Source organism: Mustelus asterias, chromosome 15 (genome assembly GCF_964213995.1).
Source record: "Mustelus asterias chromosome 15, sMusAst1.hap1.1, whole genome shotgun sequence".
Taxonomy (NCBI): domain Eukaryota; kingdom Metazoa; phylum Chordata; class Chondrichthyes; order Carcharhiniformes; family Triakidae; genus Mustelus; species Mustelus asterias.
Genome location: NC_135815.1, coordinates 50,361,335 through 50,383,241, shown reverse-complemented (window position 1 = coordinate 50,383,241; position 21,907 = coordinate 50,361,335). Strand labels below are relative to the sequence as shown.

General features: G+C 40.6%; 1 protein-coding gene across 1 annotated transcript in view; it reads left to right on the top strand.

Annotated features, from left to right (window-relative positions):
- The window catches only part of ccdc88ab (coiled-coil and HOOK domain protein 88ab), a 266,369-nt gene extending 245,181 nt beyond the window's left edge, over positions 1-21,188 (top strand). Inside the window, exons 29-33 of the mRNA XM_078229887.1 lie at positions 5,289-5,369; positions 5,987-6,261; positions 8,642-9,128; positions 14,985-15,087; positions 19,405-21,188. Coding sequence (XP_078086013.1) covers positions 5,289-5,369; positions 5,987-6,261; positions 8,642-9,128; positions 14,985-15,049 — 908 coding nt within the window. The 3' untranslated portion in view covers positions 15,050-15,087; positions 19,405-21,188. The remainder of the gene's footprint in view (positions 1-5,288; positions 5,370-5,986; positions 6,262-8,641; positions 9,129-14,984; positions 15,088-19,404) is intronic.
- Positions 21,189-21,907: the final 719 nt, after the last annotated feature.

Here is a 21,907-nt window from a genome sequence, read left to right as displayed (position 1 = left end):
CCCGATAGACTCAAATTGGATCCTCAAGCTGTAGGAGCCTCTAACAGCTTCGATCACTGGCTGCGCTGTTTCGAAACTTTCCTCACTGCCTCAGTCATCCGGATCGAAACCGACAAGCTACACGTGCTCCACGCCCGGGTAAGCGCTCAAGTATTTTCGATGATTAGAAACGCTGAAACTTACAAGGATGCGATCAAACTTTTAAAAGGCCAGTACAACAAACAGTCTAATGAAATCTATGCCAGACATCTTCTGGCTACTCGCAGACAACAGCCAGGAGAATCAGGCGATCAATTCCTGCGTGCGTTGCGAGTACTTGGCAGGGCCTGCAACTGCAAGGTCGTAACAGCCGCCCAAAACACTGAGGACTTAATCAGAGATGCCTATGTCACAGGTATCAGGTCAAACTATATCCGACAACGACTGCTGGAACAGGGTGGGCTGGACCTACAAAAGACTGGCGCTTGCCGACTCATTAGAGGTGGCCTTCCGTAATCTCGAGGCCTACATCCCCGACCACGGGGGCGCATCGTGGACACCGAGGTCGCCGCCACCTCTGTACTCGGGAGGGCCACAGGCCTACGCCGTGCCACATCCCACCAATGACCCGACCACTGCAGCAGTCTCTGGAGGCCCGAACTGCTACTTCTGCGGCCTGGGAAAGCACCCCCGATAACGCTGCCTGGCAAAGGATGCAATCTGCTCCGGGTGTGGAAAGAAGGGCCATTACGTGAAGGTATGCAGGGCGAAATCAACCTCCAAGCCCAGTAGCGCCGTGTGCGACCTGCGGGGGCCGCCATCTTGGATGCCATCAGCTGCGTGTGAGCCATGCAGCCGCGACGCAAAATCCAACAGTGGCTTCGGTTACGCTGGACCAATCCAGGCCTCACCAACTCGCCAGGTCCATGATGGACATTGAGGTAAACGGTCGCACTACAAACTGTTTATTTGACTGTGGGAGTACGGAGAGCTTTATTCACCCTAACACAGTGAGTCGCTACGCCCTTTCAGTACTGCCAGTGAAGTAAACAATCTCCATGGCTTCAAAGTCCCACTCAGTGGATGTCCTCGGGTACTGCGTGGCGACCCTGACTGTACAGGGCACAGTGTACAAAAATTTCAGGCTCCTCGTGCTGCCACAACTCTGCGCTGCCGTACTCCTGGGGTTAGATTTCCTGTGTCACCTTAAGAGTGTCACCGTGGAGTATAATGGGCCTTTTCCCCCGCTCTCCGTTTGCAATCAGCTTAGATCGCCCACCGCGCACCACCTGCAGCCTCTCAACCCTTAAAGTCGCCCCTCCCTCACTGTTTGAGAATCTCACCCCGATTGCAAGCCCATTGCCACCAAGGGCAGATGGTACAGTGCTGGAGACGGGGCTTTTATCAGGTCCAAAGTACAACAGCTCCTAGGGGAGGGGATCATCGAGGCCAGTACCAGCCCCTGGAGAGCCCAAGTAGTAGTTGTTAAAACTGGGGAGAAACATCGCATGGTCATTGACTACAGTCAGACCATTAACCGATACATGCAGCTGGACGCGTACCCCCTTCCCCGCATATCTGACTTGGTTAATCAGATTGCGCAATATCGGGTGTTCTCCACCATCGACTTAAAATCTGCATACCACCAGCTCCCTATCCGCCCGGAAGACCGCCAATATACTGCCTTCGAGGCGGATGGCCGCCTCTATCACTTCCTTAGGGTCCCTTTCGGCGTCACCAACGGGGTCTCGGTTTTCCAGCGTGAGATGGACCGAATGGTAGACCAGAACGGGCTGCGGGCCACCTTCCCGTACCTGGATAACGTCACCATCTGCGGCCATGATCAGCAGGACCACGACGCCAACCTCCACAAATTCCTCCACACCGCCACACTCCTAAATCTGACCTATAATAAGGAGAAGTGCGTATTCCGCACACACCGCCTCGCCATCCTTGGTTGCGTTGTGAAAAAGGGGTCATCGATCCCGATCCTGACCGCATGCGTCCCCTCCTGGAACTCCCCCTCCCCACCAGCCTCAAAGCACTGAGGAGATGCCTGGGCTGCTTCTCGTATTACGCCCAGTGGGTCCCCAATTATGCGGATAAAGCCCGTCCGCTCATCAAATCCACCTCTTTTCCCCTGACGGCAGAGGCTTGCCTGGCCTTCGACCGCATCAAAGCAGACATCGCGAAGGCCACAATGCACGCTGTAGACGAATCCATCCCGTTCCAGGTGGAGAGCGATGCATCTGACTTCGCCCTAGCCGCCACCCTTAACCAGGCAGGCAGACCCGTGGCCGCCTTCTCACGAACCCTCCAAGGCCCTGAAATTGGACACTCCTCTGTCGAAAAGGAGGTCCAAGCCATAGTGGAAGCTGTACAGCACTGGCGCCACTACTTAGCTGGTAAACGATTCACCCTACTCACGGACCAACAGTCAGTTGCATTCATGTTTAATAACACGCAGCGGGGCAAGATCAAAAATGATAAAATATTGAGGTGGAGAATCGAGCTTTCCACCTACAATTACGACATCTTATACCGGCCCGGGAAGCTCAATGAGCCCCCAGCCGCCCTGTCCCGGTGAATATGTGCCAGCGCACAAATGAACCAATTGCAGGCTCTCCACAACGACCTCTGCCACCCCGGGGGTCACCAGGTTTTTTCACTTCATTAAACCCGTAACCTGCCCTATTCCATTGAGGAATTCAGGTCTATGACCAGACACTGCCAGATCTGCGCAGAGTGCAAGCTGCACTTCTATTGGCCAGACAGAGCACACCTCATAAAGGCCACCCACCCTTTCGAAAGCCTAAGCGTCGACTTCAAGGGCCCCCTCCCCTCTTCTGACCGCAACATATACTTACAACGTCATTGACGAATATTCACGTTTCCCCTTCGCTATTCCCTGCCCGGATATGACCTCGGCCACGGTCGTCAGGGCCCTGCACGGCCTCTTCACCCTGTTCGGTTTTCCTAGCTATAGCGACCGGGGATCCTCCTTTATGAGTGATGAGCTGTGACAGTACCTGCTCTCCAAAGGCATAGCCTTGAGTGGGACCACCAGCTACAACCCCAGGGGGAACGGACAGGTAGAGAGGGAGAACGCGACAGTCTGGAAGGCCGTTTTACTAGCTCTGAGATCTAAAGGCCTTCCAGTCACCCGCTGGCAAGAGGTCCTCCCTGATGCACTACACTCTATTAGATCACTCCTTTGCACAGCTACCAATGCTACCCCTCATGAAAGAATGTTTGTTTTCCCCGAAAGTCCTCCTCGGGGACCTCACTACCGTCGTGGCTGATGTCCCCAGGCCCTGTCCTGCTCCGGAAGTACGTGAGGACCCATAAGTCAGACCCCCTGGTCGAAAGGGTCCAACTCCTCCACGCCAACCCCCAATACGCCTATGTAGCGTACCCCGACGGGCGGGAGGACACGATCTCTATTCGAGACCTGGCACCCGCAGGTGCCCCAGGGACCACTATGACCCACACCCCCAACCCCCGTATACAGCACGCCTGAGCCCCAGGAGCCGCCACCAAGCATCCGACAATCGGAAGGGACTACAGACGACTCGAGCGACTACGGCCTGGCGCCTGAACCAACACCGCGGCCACCGGAACCGACACCACAGCCGGTACTATGGCGGTCGCAGCTGCAGATCAAGCCCCCAGAGAGACTAAATTTGTAATTCTGTAAATATCGTTCCACCCACTTCACCCCTGCCGGACTCTTTTTTTTTTAAAAGCAGGGGGTGAATGTGGTAAACCACTGTTAGCTTATTACCTGTGTATGTGTGACATGCCTGGACATGCCCTTGCCGGCCCTGCCTGGGACTCTCTCCCCCGCCCCCCCCCGGTCCAGGTATAAAGGTGACTGCTCCCCACCCCCTGCCTCAGTCTCTGGACCAGTTCATCGGCATGGGTGTGCTCCAAGTCTTTTGCTAATAAAAGCCTATTTGTTCTTGCATACAAACTAGTCTTTGATAGCGCATCAATGGCAAGTGCTGGATTTGGGCCTCCAGTGCCTATCTCTCACGACTGTGAGCTCTCCAACTGCATGAAAATTCAGGCCAGCATGTTTATTTTGTGCTTTTAATATTGCATAAGATGCTTGATGAGTAATGGTGTCTCCGGTGTAAACCTGCTGAGGTATAAAAACAGATCTTTCCAGTTACCAACTTTCGATAGTATGCTTCAGAGTTCCCATCACCTGTACAAGAAGTCTATATCAGAAGCAGAGTTCTTCAAATTCTGTTTATCTTCAAACATTCATTCTGCAATTCAAAATATAATTCTTCCTATTGTTTCACTGTAAATAATAAACACATTAATTATTTCATTAATAATTTCAGAACTAAATAGACAATATTGAAAAAAGGAGCAAGAGTATTGTAGAAGCTTTGTGATCATATTATACACGATGAAAGATTTAACTGATCCTTTTCTACTCGGAAATGCTTCTTCAGTAGTTAAGAGTGAATTTGTATTTACTTTCAAATTTTCATTGGAAGATAGCCTTTTGGCAGATAGTGAAGGGGCAGTATTGGAGACATTCGCTGGGTGGTTTCATGGGCAATCAGGATTTGGATAATCATTTGGATCTCGACACAAATTGGGAAGAATGAGAAGAGATGGAGGAGAAAATATAGTTAAATTACAAACAAATGCGCTACTTATTGTGTGTACATGTAAACTTTTGTTAATTCAATATATATATTTTAAGAACCAATAAATCTAATAAATTAAAAACTATGAAAACCTGATTGAAAAAAGAGCCCTTTAACACTAAATCTGCAATGATAAATCTTTTTCTCTTCTTAAAGATACTAACATATATACTTGTTTCTATTTGGGCAAGAAGGGTTACAGAATAATTATTGTGGATACACTCCAGCTCCTTCTGCTCTTGACAGCTCTACAATGTGCAGAATACTTTGTCACATTTGTTGTAAGTCATTCTATCACACTCATTTTCCTGCATGTTCTATTCTGCATATGTATTCGACATGGAATAGCTTAACTTTGCTCTATTACTATTGCCCTGAGAGGACTCTGTTTTGTTAATGTCCAGCCCATTCCCTTATGTTTCTGTTTATCTGCTTTTCCTGTAGTGCTGTGTTCCAAAGTGTCCAATTGGACTGCCTCAAAAATTCTTGGCTTTCTGATCTGTAAGACACAACTCTTTTCTGACCTTGGGCATGCTCAGCCTTTGGCACACTGCATGCATCGCTGCCTCAGCTCTTTCTCTGGTCAAAGGTAAAGTGACCTCTGCCATTTTTGTCTCATGCTGTTTCCCAATTTCCATTTAGCTTCCAGACCAGCCAGCCTTGATAGTAGCAGGACATCCAGTAGCAATAACAATAATAATGCTTCAGCTCACGATGTGAAAGGTATGCCTTGGCTGATTGTTTTTTTTTCAAATCATTTCCATTTCAGTACTAGAATTGTTTTCTTGTTTATTTTTCATTCAGGCTGCGTGCTGAAATGCAATGTGTTCCTGGGATAACCTTTTACAGAATATTTTCATGTACACTGGGATTTAAAATTTAGAATAGACAGAAAATAGTACTTGCCTCTTCTGCTTGATTTGATGCCTGTTTTATGTTAGTTTGCAGATTCAACATACAAATAATAGTACTGACTAGGACAGGTTTTAAAATTCTGCTTTCTGTTGTATTCCTTATTAAATTGCAACAACGTTTTGAAATATAATTTCCCTTACCAAAAGATTGAAAACAACACCAATACTTATTCTCTGATAGTATTGTACTGCATTTTTGCAGTTACATTGTGTTAATATAATAGGCTTCAATTGTTGGTAAATTATACCCATCACTATCATCCTTTGGCCTTATTTAAAATATTTATATCTTCTTTGTGTGTGCAGATATGATGGAATTTATTCTGGTTGCACAGAAATATCAGGTGTTTTCTTTCGCTTGGCTTTACTTCATGGCTGATTTGATAGGCTAGGTTTTATGTGCTGATATATTTTACTTCTAAGCAGGTGCTGTTAATGGTGGCCACAGTAGGTCCCAAAGTCACAGCAGTGGAGAATATGGTCCAGTTTATGACAATCAGGTATTGTTGGGCAGCAGTCTTCCACATAGTCATCATACACAAAATCTGGAAAAAGACAAGCAATCCCTTCAAAACAAAGAGTCTAGATCTGATGACGCCCAAACTCATTCTCAGCGAAGAAATAAAGCCACGTCACCTGGAAGTGAAATAGTTACCTTGCAGCAATTTCTGGAGGAGAGCAACGTAAACCAATCCCCCCAGGTTAGTCCGTGTTACTTATTATTTATTCATCAATTGTTTCCCATTTACCAGTACAATAGCTGTTAAGTTAATTTATTAGTGTTACAAGTAGGCTTACATTAACACTGCAATGAAGTTACTGTGAAAATCCCCTATTCACCACACTCTGGCGCCTGTTCGGGTACAATAAGGGAGAATTTAGCATGACCAATGCACCTCCCCTGCACGTCTTTCAGACTGTGGAAGGAAACCGGAGCACCTGGAAGAAACACACAGACACGGAGGGGAACGTGCAGACTCCGCACAGACAGTGACCCAAGCCGGGAATTGAATCCAGGTCCCTGGCGCTATGAGGCAGCAGTGCTAACCACTGTGCCACCGTGCCGCCCCCACTGGCACATCTCACAGGAGATATGTTAAGATTATCTTGTAACAGGACTACGTAATCTATACTGTAATCTTTCTCTTCTCCAAATCTCTGTTGCATTTCTGTTCATGTTTTGTCTCTCTCTCTCTCTCTCATTTTCTCTCTCATTGATTTTTGTTGTCAAGGGGCTAGTTTTTTCGATCACCTGAGTTAGATGCATTGTGTCCATTAGTATCCTGGGCCATTTGCATGACCTAGGGCCATCCAAGCCCTTGGCCAGTGCCACAACATGCTAGAGAAATTGAAGCTGTTAATGCACTGTTCCAACAGAACAAACCTCCTTATAAAGATAACCCTGTCCCAGAAAAACAAATGTTCATGTGGTGCTGGATTTTCTAGCACTGCAACACTTGCTGTGAGTTAGTCTTTTGGATAGAGAATTGAAACTCTGACTTCCCAGTTTTGTAGCTACCAGCTCACCTTGAGGTAAAGATAGCACCACTGCTTGCCTCTAGCTAGCAAGCCACCAACGGCAAAAATTTCACTCCAGAAAAGTAATAAAGACTGCTTCCAAATTAGCCAGCAGAATTTCTAATACCAGGGAGATGCACAAAAACACTGTCTGGATTCCACACACCTCCTAACTAGTCAGCAATTGAAACTGAAAGTAAGAACTCTTGTGAGAGGGGGAAAAAAACTGTCCCATCTGACCTGCCAATCAATCCTCCCACAACACTTCAAATGGTCGTAAGCTCCCAGAAAGTGATTTAGGCTCAGACTCAAAATAAACAAAACCCCAGTTAAACCATTTAAGCAGCAATAAAAGGACATCTAATTAGACAGCCGGTGCCACAATGGAAAAAAAAGCTGCTTATTGCTGAAGAGAACATGATTAAAAATACATTTCTTAAAGGCACAATAGCTCACAAAGCACAACTGTGGCTCTCAGATGCTCAGATTTTCTGGGCAGGAGCTCAAGTAAATTATTTTGCTTTACCACAAACATCTTTGGTCTGATCCTGGAATCTCTGGAGACCCTTCATTTCACAATCCCAAAGCAAGCCATTGCATCAGCTTTCTTCAGGCACCTCCACCATGAGCAACCTTAGGCAGGAGTCTCTTTTTTTGCCATCCCATCTCATTTAAATCCAAATACTGGGTACATACCACAACAGATACAGTCCACTTACCTCATTAGCAGAAATTGCAGGAGGGAAATTGTCCATTTAAAATTGCTGGATTGAAACTGCCATTAAAACAGACAATGGAAGCATGAATTCCAACCTATAATAAACATGTCAAAATTGTTCATTGCTGAAGGAGAAATAAAAAGGTACATTGCCATTTAGTTTATTTTTAAAACAATTGCACAAAAGGATGATTTGCAAGAATGGGTATTATGGAACTGAATTGCGTCTGTTCGGTGGAATATAGGAACAGGAATAGGCCATTCAAATAACCTCCCCTCTAAATTATTTTGTTGTGCATGACCGATTCATTTAAGTACGTGGGACCTTTACATTTTTTGTGGGGTAACTGAAAGGGGATGACTTATGTTTGTCCTTCAAGGGAGCTTCTGAATTGCAATTTCATAGCTCAAACTATCAGCTCATCAGAATTTTTTCTGCTTTACTTTCTGCACAACCAGTAGCTGGAGAAAGTTGTCCCTTGGCAGGGAATCCAATGATTTTTTTTTTATAAAGTTAACAAGCTGTTTAGTTGGTTGAAATGCTGATTACCAGCTTTAAAAATTTGATTGTTGGCTAGTGTATCTGAATGTTTGATCGGCTCTGAGTCAAATTAATAAATGAGGTTCCACGCAGAATGAACCCCACTTATCAAGCTATATGAGGCAGGAAAGATGAGATTCTAAATATTTAAATTGGGATTTTTAGATAAAGAATCACAAATGCATTGGTAGCAGCTATGGAAAAGGTTGCAATCTAGAGTGCTGCATTTTAGCTGACGAGAATCAAAATAGCATGAGATGAAAACCTATACAAAACTGATTAACTTATTCCTTTTTTTGCACAGAAACAATCTGCAGGCTGTGACAATTTTTTAGATGACGTTTTCACAAAAATCTCAGATCTGCCTGAACTAATTGGAACTGAGAAATTGAATCAGGACCTTATCAATAATGGTGCTACTGTCAGATCACCTAGAGGAAGAGAAACTGCAGACTCTTCCACTGGCAAGCTGCAAAAGCCTGGACAGTACGTGTGGCCAAGTCCGCGAAAATCAGACGGTATCAGTGTTATAAGCACCCCAATAGAACCAATAATTTTAAACCAAGGAAAGACAGTGTCTGCCTACGAACTACCAATTGTGCCACAGCGACCATCCCAAACAGACTCTGTCACTTCTCCTACTCTACCCCGTGCAAGTCATGTGATCTCTACAGCAGAGGGAACGAATCGAAGAACAAGCATTCATGAATTCATGTCGAGAGATAATAGAACACCTGTGTCGATAGATTCTTCTCCAGGCAAGGTGGTAACAAGCACTCAGACTTTACCCAGTGAGTACCAAGCAAATCATTACCACCATCCCCCCTTTTCTCAACATGTAGCTCACCAAATTCAAGCAGTATCTAACTTGCAGAAATCTCAATTAACCAGGTTTTATGGCCATGGTCATTCATTAGATGTTGAGCATAATCCTACAAACACCAAGAGGGTTTTTTGTGTTGCTGCAAATGATGGAAAAGGCCAAAACATTTCAAAATCTGCCTCGTCCCTAGGGCTAAGTATTATATCTGACTCCCTGATTGCCAAACCTGATCCAGTTGGAATGGGTTCCTTTACTAATGTCCATTTTTCCTCATCCAATTTATCCATTAATCCTATCAGTAGGTTGTCAATAGCACGGCCAACTGATATTGCTATGGTGTCACCAATTAAAACAATTCCATCTCCAGAGGAGGATCAAAGAGTGATAGTTTCAAAATCCCCTGAATTATTTAAGTTTGAGAATCAGGATAATAGTGAGTTTAATTCCCCTCTTATTAGTGGTAAATCCCCCAGTGGTGAATGTACAGAAGAAAGCATGAATGTTTCTGTTTCCCCTTCAATAATGTCAGAAGACAAGCAGACTGTGTGGTATGAATATGGATGTGTTTAAATTACTTGCCATTACTTTTGGTGCTGCCAAATACTGGTTTGCAAATTTTAAAATAGTAGAGTCCTGAAAAAGTAATAACGAGCAACAAAATCTAAACAACCAAATAGCCCAAATGGCAACAACCAATATATATAAAGTCGGTAGAAAATTAGGGTATTGGAGTAAACAATTTTGTCACAAGAAATTAAATTAATTCTGATGTAGTCATGTATCTATGCAACCTTCCTTTGTTGGTGTTGACACATTCATAAGTTAAACCACGCTGGTTTCCTGTCTGAAATTGTGTGCATTCGTAACATTTGTATTGAAATCTTAGCATGCATAAAACTAATCTCATTTTCATTAACTTAATATACATATACATTTTGTTTTGTTGAGAAACTTAACTGCTGTGGTTTTTGGATTTGATCCTTTTTATTTTTGTCTGAAGACACTTTCGATTTAAGTTTCACATTTTTTGAAGGACCTTCATCTGACTTACAAACACTTGTGTTCAGCATTTTCTTGAGTATTTCTTAAATAAATAAAATCCTCTTTCGTGGCTAGAACTTTCTGTTGTCACTGAGTGAATGGAATTTTGGCTGGAATGCCAAATTTCCCATTCTTGTTTGCAACAGGTCTTGCCATGGATGAGACTGGAGAATCCTGTCCCAGGTCCAAAGTAGAAAGTTAGATACATTTTAACAAGAAGGAAATATAATGTTTTGTTTCTCTAAGCTGGTGTGGTTTTGCAACACTCTTATCAAAGGGTTCTTGAGTACTGCAAATAATTTTGCACAGCTATATATGTTTAAAATGCAACATATGTCGGTCTGTACAAATATATCAGTCAGTACCTAATTACTTGAATTATTTTGTAAAACATATTGGCCAATTCTCTTTTTTTGCATTAATAGTGAAAGCTTATAAATAGTACATTTCACTTATTTTCTGGCTCAACAATCTCAGAGAAAGATAATGCAGTAATTAAGTGAAAGCACAGCTAACCATTTCACAAATTAAAGTTCCAATATGTCCCATGCTGCATTGGGCACAGCATTTATGACACACCATGTGACCGACTATGAATTTCAACTGAGTTGTCATAGGGAGGTGCAGACAGCAGCCCGAATTATTTCTTATTAAGGCATAGATAAATCAGGGGATGAGGGAGTTGGAGAGGCAAAGAAACCATGGGTGGGGGATTTGAACAAAAATGACTTTGAATTTATATGACTTTTGCAAGCAAGCAGTTTTTAGTTTTACTTGAAATTTCATATTTTACCATTGATTCAACAACAATGTATGAAGTAACGTCTGATAATGAAATTGCAACATTGACTTACACAAAATATTAACTGAACTTAATGAAAAATATACCTGCAAGGCTTGCCTTGCTTTTGTATACTGGTATAAGCCATAACTTGGTTTCAGACTTTAAGATGCTAACATTTTTAATACTACATCACTGTCCATTTTATTTTCCATTGGACATGGAAAAATATATTTTACTAAAAAGATTTATGACCAGCATTATTGAAATTCAATTTGAAGAGATGTTTAACTCTTACTAAAATTTCAAAACATTACTTTTCTTGTACAATTGGGGTACTATTTTGTTTCAGATTTCTTTCAATGAAATACATCTAAGACCTCTTGAATAAACATTATGGGTGGGATTTTACAGCCTCGCTCGTCCCAAAACCGTAAAATCCCGCCCGAGGTCGGGGCATTGTCTGCCCCTCGTCCACTCCAATTCCTGTGGCTGTCGGGGTGGTAAAATTCCAGTCTATATCTATATCGCGCAAACCAAGTGGTTTGTAGGCCTATGGCTTTCTCTTTCTTTCTTACACACTAGCAGAGAAATATTGAACTGCAAGTGAAAAGTAATGATATACATACTTAGATGGATATTAAGTTCACTTTACAAGGAATGACCTTTCAGTTTTTTGTTTTGTTTAGGGACAGAGAGGGATCAAGTGATGGAATTGCTGTCTTTTTACATCTGATATAAATTTGGATGGTTCCCAAACTGATGACATGAAAGCGCATATATTTAAAATATCCTGTCTGAAATGAGCTTGTCATGTTTTGAGTGAGCTTTATACCATAACAATACCACCCGTTCACCACAAATTGCACAAGACTAAACTGATACATTTTTAAAAAAAATTCTCGTATCTGGTTTTGAAGGGATCCCTTCCTGAATTAAGGCAGCTTAAAACAGAGTAGACAAATTTCCCTGTTGCACATGCTGTACTTAAAATGCATGATGATACCTGAGATGACCAGAAGCTCCAATCCTAGCTCCATCATCACTTGTCTTGATATACACAACATTTTAATAGGACAGATCAACCCAAAATAAAACAAACTCTTTGCATTGGTCCAAATTTACTTTGCCAAATTACCCACTTTCTGGTTATGATGTTTGAATTTTATTACTAATTAAAAGCAAGCCTTTCAGAAATTGAAATAGCTGTGACACCTTCACTGAGCAATTGTTGAGTATTACAGCAATCCTCTGTAATGTTTAGAATCTGCTCTATTAGAACATTAATAGCGCAGTAACAAAATGAGATTAAGTCTCAATCAATCATAAATCGACTTTAGATTTCTATAATTTGGTGCTATTACATTTGCAGTATGCAAGCTAAATTGGACAAAGACACCATATTATTGGATGAAAGAACAGTTAAGATAATAGCATGGGGCATAAAAGTCTGTGGCATTAAGTGATCAATGCTTGGATTACAGTATCATACACTATATATTAAAGCATAGTTTGAGATTAAATTATTAAATGGTAAGAATCAACAGCAACCTCCTGCCACTTCACCCACTAATGAATTAGAAATAGCAGACTTATGAAGTTGAATAAGTATTGACTGTGTATCTTATTTAGTCACAATGGATGTGCTAACAGAAAGTTTAATTGTCACTACTTATGTTGTGTTCTAGTTACTAGAATACTTGAAGAGTTCCTGTCAGGGTAATTATAAATTAAAAATATTAAAATATAATTTTTTTAAAATGTCTGCAGAAAAATAAGATGTGTAGAATTAAACAGTTTTGAAAAGTTTGATTTATTTCTTATAGATAATTGAAGGCGTTTTATCATATAAAGGGCAGTTCATTTTTAAAGTATTTGACTTGTCAATCCAAAATACAACAAAGTACCCTGGTAATTATATATGTAATGTGCATGTTTATTGCATTAAGAAACCAGTGTAATGTGTAAAAATCGTAACATGGGCTATCATAGGGTTTTGTTAACAAATTAACGTAAGACTACCTAGTGTCCATTGAAACATTTTGATAAAACTAAGCTGGTTTTAAAAAAAACTAGAAAATTGGTTTAGTTCTAAGTATGTAGCTTCTAAATTTGTAAAAGAAAAATCAGCGTTTCCCAAGTTTCAAATGTTCCAGCATATCCACAGAGATAGTATTAATTTAATAAATATGACGATCCTGATGAAAGTTGTCCTCCTGTTTGAATTCCAGGTATTGTATTCATCAGAGAATTTAGTTTTATGTTGAGCTGGTTTTAGAAGATCATTGCTAGTGTCTCTTCATTTTGTTTCAATAAATTTGATACTAGAATTACATGGTCGTTCTCACTTGTGTAGAAAATAAAAAATAAGTTAGCATTGAAGGTTATATATAATCTATGTATTTGTAATGTCAGTTTAATAAAAAAATCTTGCTTGTTTAAACCTATGCAAACTGATGGTGTAATGTTATCATGCATGTTTCACCCTGTGCATGGCTGGTTCATTCCTTGCTGTGCATTTCTTCTGTATGTAATTGGTAACTGAATGTTTTAATCTTGCATCAAAATATATATACATATGTAGTACCAACTAACAATCACAAAAATTAAAATATTATTGTTTTTGCATGATTTTGTAATTATAAGAAATGGAACGCAATGTTGGAAGGTTGTCCATGTATATTTAAACGAGATGTTCTATTTGTTTATCGTGTTTTGTCTTTGTTGTACTCATTTTCTCTGGTGCTTTGACTTTCCATTCCATGTCAGCCAAAAGGAAGAGTGTTTTTGCAGGTGCGATTGGTGTGTCTGACAATTGCAGTGCAGATGCAAAAACATGATTCCCTGAATCTTTCCTCTGAATGTCAGTCAGATTTTTAGAAACTGAGATTTGAATGTAGGCTATCCAAGCAAAAGGCAAATGTTCTATTACCAGTCAGAGTCAAGCCCTGTCAGTATTTTTGGAAATAGCACATGGTGCATTTTAATATATATAGCCACTTTAAAGATCAATAAAATCACAATGTTCAGAATGAGATACTCGCAGAGTCCTAATACCGTTGTTTAGAGAGTTTTGCAAAATAGTAAAAGCATTGAGCAGTGTGATAACATCATCAAACACAAGTGGTATTAGTTAAGAACTTAAACAGCTTTATTAAAAGTAAATGAATTGCATATCTTTACTATTTTAAAAAAATTAAATTGATATTTTAACCAAGATAGTAAAAGCATTGAGCATGATAACATCATAAAACATAAGTGATATTGGTTAGGAGTTTAAACAGTTATATTAGAAATAGATGAATTACATAACTTTGCAATTCAAAAAATATACAGTTTTAAATTGCTGGTTTAACCATTGTGGCAGTAATAATAAATACTCAGTTAATATATTTAATTAGAACAACATTCACTGCATGTGTTTGGCTACCATCATGTCACATTATTTAAATTTGAGTTTTAATATTAGATGTCTTTCATAAATGTCAAAAAAATTTAGTATTTGGAAAACCAGACAAAATAACATGCTTTTTATTATCATTTAAATTTAAAGGATCATTGTTTACAGTTAATTGCAAAATGTCTAATTTAAATATGTTTGCTGCACCATTAATGCTTTTTTAAAAAACCATGAACATAGTTAGGAAATTTAAATGACTCCATGCAATCCAATGACTTGAGTTAGTTGGACTTGTGTTTTCACACACTAGTGCAGTAAATTTACACAACTTCATGATTGTGACCATTTTGCTTGTCACTGATGCTTTAATTATAGTGTAAATCCAGCTTGTTTCTGGATTAAGTGCCTTATCTTGAAACTGAAGCAGAGCAGAATGAAACTCCTTCCTGCCTCAGAGTCAGTTTCAGGCTCAACATCTGAAAGCCAAACTATTTTGCATTAACATGTACTTGCAACCTAAGGCAAAAATATTCAACAAAACCCACAAACTTCTGAAAAATGTTTGGCAGGTCCATATAAAGTGCTTTGATTATTTTCTGCAGATATGGGATCTGTGCAGGAATTCAGAAGTGCACAAGGCAAAACTGAGGAGCAACACAGCTCCTAGATGTAAATGCTCATCATCTTGTGATTTGGGGTTTAGTGGTGAGTTTCCTGCCCAGAGTGTAAATGGGAGGATTGTACCATTTACTGGTTTACAAACTAACATCATCCTATAGTACTTTATTGCAGACACATCCTGCTGCGGCTGGCTTAACAGATCTAAAAATGTGCTTGCCTATCTATTAAATTGGCTTTGTGGAATGTGTTAATATGCATTAAGCAATATTAACTGTTATTTTTTTTCATTCTGCATGCCTGGGCAGGGAGCTTCCACATATTGCTTAATACAAATGCAAATTAGTATTAAAACCTCATTTATTTTGTATCCGTGCAATGCACTGTAATGGCTTGTTAATTCCGATCTCGAGATTTATTGTCTTTTTAGCTTTAAGGTTGTTTTGCAAACTTCTCCATCTTATGACAAAGGGTGAAGTATTTTATTATTGAGAAAATATATTCATCCAAATTACCACTCCTTTCTAACTGAGTAAGAGAGATGCTGTACACTTCCTCTGTCTTCTTACTGTATTTAAGAGGAATACAGTTTCCCTTGGTATGGGTAGAATAGATTCCTGGTGTGCTGCCAACACATGTTTTTCTTCATTTTTACTTGGTTGTATTCAACCATGAGAAGGCCATCCACCCCAGAGAATCAGGGGCCTATAATTTAAATGGCTAGGTCATTATAACAGTAGAACATAGAACATAGAACATTACAGCGCAGAACAGGCCCTTCGGCCCACGATGTTGCACCGACCAGTTAAAAAAAAACTGTGACCCTCCAACCTAAACCAATTTCTTTTCGTCCATGAACCTATCTACGGATCTCTTAAACGCCCCCAAACTAGGCGCATTTACTACTGATGCTGGCAGGGCATTCCAATCCCTCACCACCCTCTGGGTAAAGAACCTACCCCTGACATCGGTTCTATAACTACCCCCCCTCAATTTAAAGCCATGCCCCCTCGTGCTGGATTTCTCCATCAGAGGAAAAAGGCTATCACTATCCACCCTATCTAAACCTCTAATCATCTATATGTTTCAATAAGATCCCCTCTTAGCCGCCGCCTTTCCAGCGAAAACAATCCCAAATCCCTCAGCCTCTCCTCATAGGATCTCCCCTCCATACCAGGCAACATCCTGGTAAACCTCCTCTGCACCCTCTCCAAAGCCTCCACATCCTTCCTGTAATGTGGGGACCAGAACTGCACACAGTACTCCAAGTGCGGCCGCACCAGAGTTGTGTACAGTTGCAACATAACGCTACGACTCCTAAATTCAATCCCCCTACCAATAAACGCCAAGACACCATATGCCTTCTTAACAACCTTATCTACTTGATTCCCAACTTTCAGGGATCTATGCACACATACACCTAGATCCCTCTGCTCCTCCACACTATTCAAAGTCCTCCCGTTAGCCCTATACTCAACACATCTGTTATTCCTACCAAAGTGAATTACCTCACACTTCTCCGCATTAAACTCCATCCGCCACCTCTCGGCCCAACTTTGCAACCTGTCTAAGTCTTCCTGCAAACTACGACACCCTTCCTCACTGTCTACCACACCACCGACTTTGGTGTCATCAGCAAATTTGCTAATCCACCCAACTATACCCTCATCCAGATCATTAATAAATATTACAAACAGCAGTGGCCCCAAAACAGATCCCTGAGGTACACCACTTGTAACCGCACTCCATGATGAATATTTACTATCAACCACCACCCTCTGTTTCCTATCCGCTAGCCAATTCCTGATCCAATTTCCTAGATCACCCCCAATCCCATACATCTGCATTTTCTGCAGAAGCCTACCATGGTGAACCTTATCAAACGCCTTACTAAAATCCATATATACCACGTCCACTGCCTTGCCCCCATCCACCTCCTTGGTCACTTTCTCAAAAAACTCAATAAGGTTAGTAAGGCACGACCTACCTGCCACAAAACCATGCTGACTATCACCTATCAATTCATTACTCTCCAAATAACTATAAATCCTATCCCTTATAATTTTTTCCAACATCTTGCCGACAACAGAAGTGAGACTCACCGGTCTATAATTCCCGGGGAAGTCTCTGTTCCCCTTCTTAAACAATGGGACAACATTCGCTAACCTCCAATCTTCTGGTACTATACCAGAGGCCAACGACGACCTGAAGATCAGAGCCAGAGGCTCTGCAATCACTTCTCTTGCCTCCCAGAGAATCCTTGGATAAATCCCATCCGGACCAGGGGATTTATCTATTTTCAGACCCTCCAGAATATCCTGCACATCCTCCTTATCAACTGTAATACTGTCTATTCTACTCCCTTGCAACCCAGTGTCCTCCTCAGCTATATTCATGTCCCCTTGCGTGAACACCGAAGAGAAATATTGGTTCAATGCTTCACCAATCTCCTCCGGTTCCACACATAACTTCCCTCTGCCATCTATAACTGGCCCTAAACTTGCCCTAACCAACCTTCTGTTCTTGACATACCTATAGAACGCCTTAGGATTCTCTTTAACCCTATCCGCCAAAGTCTTCTCATGTCCCCTTTTAGCCCTTCTAAGCTCGCTCTTCAACTCCCTCTTAGCCAATCTAAAGCTTTCTAGTGCACTACCCGAGTGCTCACGTCTCATCCGAACATAAGCCTCCTTTTTCTTTTTAACCAACAAAGAAACTTTTTTGGTGCACCACGGTTCCCTAGCCCTACCAATTCCTCCTTGCCTGACAGGGACATACCTATCACAGACTCGCAGTAGCTGCTCCTTGAAAAAACTCCACATGTCGGACGTTCCCAGTCCCTGTAATCTCCTAGTCCAACCTATGTTTCCTAATTCTCTCCTAATAGCCTCATAATTACCCTTCCCCCAGCTAAAACCACTGGCCCGAGGTTCATGCCTATCCCTTTCCATCACTAAGGTGAACGTAACCGAATTGTGGTCACTATCACCAAAATGCACACCAACTTCCAAGTCTAGCACCTGGTCTGGCTCATTTCCCAGCACCAGATCCAATATAGCCTCACCTCTAGTTGGCCTGTCTACATACTGAGTCAAAAAACCTTCCTGCACGCTTTGAACAAAAACTGACCCCTCTAACGAGCTAGAGCTATAACAATTCCAGTCAATATTAGTCAAGTTAAAATCCCCCATAACAATTGCCCTATTACTTTCACTCCTAAGCAGGATTGACTCCGCAATCCTTTCCTCAACCTCTCTAGAACTTTTAGGAGGTCTATAAAAGACTCCCAACAGGGTGACCTCTCCTCTCCTATTTCTAATCTCCGCCCATACTACCTCAACAGATAAGTCCTCATCAAACCTCCTCTCTGACACTGTGATACAATCTCTGACCAATAATGCTACCCCTCCCCCTCTTCTACCTCCTTCCCTACTTCGACTAAAACATTTGAACCCCGGGACCTGCAGCATCCATTCCTGCCCCTGCTCTATCCATGTCTCTGAAATAGCCACAACATCGAAGTCCCAGGTACTGATCCACGCTGCAAGTTCACCCACTTTATTGCGAATACTCCTGGCATTGAAGTATACACATTTCAAACCCTGCTCCACCCCACCTCTGCAATGCCGTGCATTGCAGTCCCCATCCATGCATCCCTCACTTTCAGCCCCACTACTCAGGATCCCTCCCCCCCCCCCCGAATCAGTTTAAACCTCCCTGCATGGCCTTAGCAAATTTACCCCCCAGGATAGGCCTTACTAAGTTTCGCATACTCTCCAACTCACCAGCAAAAGCTGGTGGCAGCAAGGATCCTGGTCACAGGAGACCCAGGTAAGTGATTTTCTTTTTGTAAATTTTTAAGGGTTCCATGTGGACCAGAAGAAACAGGAGTGCTCCTTTTGGAGCCACAAGGACACCTCACCTAATAGCAACTTGCTAATCTCCCCTGCCCCCTACCCCCACTTGTCAAGGGATGAGTTTGTAGGTTTTTGACAATCACCTTACACCCTATCAGTTTTGACTTCTGCTCACTATATTGACTTCAGGAGAAGGTCAGTATCAGAATACACGAATAAGATTCAGGAGTTCTATGAACTGGGTAGTTTGCCAGTTGCTCCAATTACTATTTCATTAAAATCATTCCTCTAGTATTTCTAATGTACTAAATGTTGACTTTCTGTGGAGATGACATCCAGCATGAAATTTTTAATTGTGATTACTCGAGGAATGTTTGTGTCCTGTGCTATCATTTCTTCCATTTGATGGAAACTTTTCTTGTGCACGATTGCAGTTATGATATTTGGTACTGTTTCTTGTTTATATTCATTTCAAACATTACATTATCTAAAATGTTTTCTAAATGCTTTCTTTTTTTCATCTTCTTTCCTCTGACCTGCAAAACAGAAAGAAAAGTGTCCTTCAAACTGTCAATTTGAAACCTATAGTTCAGAAGCACCAAGACTATCTACGTAAAGAAATGTTGTAAAGCATTAAATGATGAATCCTATTCAATGACCTCCCTTCAGTAAGCATAATGAGACATTTACTCTTCCTTGAATCAAGGAGCACAGTTGGACTCCAAATGTTGCAATGAAATACTTTCAGACGGAGTAACAATTTCTGTGTAGTTCCACAGATTTTTCACCAGAGGTCATTTAAGTCCTACAGAAAATTGAATACAATTAATCGAGATGCCAAGAATAGTTTTACAAACTGTTCATCAAACTGACATTTAAGAACCAGATATAGCATATTTTAGTTGCAGTTCTAATTTTTCATTAAAGCTTTAAAAACAAACTCGGTGGTAGTTTTATTATTTGCAAGACTATGCAGAGATAGCAGCAATGTTAAGGAGCTGCACTGTGTCCTACATAAATCAGATATGCAGGCAAATTAGCTTAAGGTATTTTGCACTAACTACCTTTGGGTTTTCACTTACTGCATGATGTACTTTAGTAGCAATATGATGGTTAACATTTATTTCTGGCATGTAATCCAAATCTAACGTATATAATGTAATAGGCCTCTTCACAACTGAATTGAAACCCTGTATGTTTACATCTTTTTTGCTGTGTATGTGCAAACTGGATTTTTGTAACAGTCTCTTAAGTTAACTATAAGATAGCGCAAAGTGTGTGCAATATCTTTTTGATTGCTGACAAGGAATCTGTGTCATGTTGAATTTCTGACTATAACATCTGACACATTGCATTGATGGTCACTTAACAGTGTTAATTTTAGGAAAAGTGATTTGAATTTTTCAAGTTTTCATAGCTGATGTAGATTTGTTGTTTGTTTTATAATCCTAAAGCATTAGTAAATTTTGTTACTCAATTTTGTACACATTACTGCCTAGAAAATAACCATGTACAAATTGCATACTTAATTGAGATCTACAGCAGTAATATGTTCACAAGGATAGTTACAATCAATATTTGTTTTATTAAATTTCTATATTTAGATTTTGTTTAAAAAAGCAGATTATCTCATGTTTTTGGCAGATTGTAATTTGTTGGTTCGCAGACAGGAGTTTCTCTTTTATATCCTGTAATCAGTTGACATACTTAAAAGTATTTTACATTCTGTGCAGGGTCTTCATGCACTGATTTTAGTTCTATTTCAAGTCTTAGTGTTTAGTATTTTTAACAAGTTATTTTTGTATAAAATGTGCTCTCATAAGAGTACCCTAAATTGTTTATCTTGTGAATTTAGCAGTATTTAAGAATGTCATTTTCACAGTTTAATTTACATTACTCGATCACAAATGACCATTTATAGATACCAGAATGAAAAGATGGTGGCTGTGTCATGGACTTTTTAAATAAGATCATAGCATGCTAATGTAATGAATCAAAGGTACTGGGACAGTGCCATTTGTTTTTGATATCCAGATTAGATTTTCATCTCAAGTGTCTGAAGTAAACTCATAACATTGGTTTATTTATGTACAGCTTAATAAAACAAGTATTAACTGCTGTTTCCTAAGTGTTCTGAAACACTGAAGTTTATCATTAAGTAATAGGAATGATTGATGTGCAGAGAAAAATTACTTAATGATCAACTGTAAAGACGAATGTTTCTGTACTGCTGTAATTCAAGTTCTCACCATTTCAAATTATCAAAAGATCCTCCAAACTCAAAGAAACTGCATGATCAATTTATGTACCTTTATAAAAGCCTGTTACATTTTCTTTTAAAATCTACAAAATGCTTTATTATGTCACATCTCAAAGTGCTGCGCAAGTCATGAATTACTTTGAAGTTCAGCGATTTTCTATAAATGTAGCAGCTATTTTACACATAGTAGTGATAGTCGAGGAAAGGGCTTTGGACAGGAGCCTATAAAATTCCCTAGACTTAAAACAATGTATGGGATTGTTGAGGTCCAGCAGAATTTAGATGTAGCGTCTTATTCAAAGGGAGCACCTGAAATGATGCTGCATTCCCTCATGACTCCACAAGAATATTAGGCTTGTTTATAAAATCGTTCCGAAGTGGGAATTAAGCCCTTTAAATTTAAAAGATGAGGATGCCATGGCTGGAAACCAAGCACACAGCAGAAAAAGTTGTTCCAAACTTCTCTCTTGGAACCTAAACAAATGCTATAATAAGAAAATGTTTAAAGCAGTTATCCTGTATGTTATGTCAGTGAATGCCCAGCATCAACCTCATAAATGTAGCCATGTAAGAATTAGTGAATATTTCAGGAAATCTTTAGAATCAGTGGATAAATATTACCGCTGCAATACTACTGTTTCACAAAGTATTTGACTGATATAAGTCAAACATTTAATAGTACATTTAAACTGTGGCACAGCTCTGAACACAGTAGGTGCAGTTTGGGTTCCAATTAGGCAACAGTCTAGCTAGGCCTTTAACAAACAAACCTGTTTAGAAAAGAGTTCTG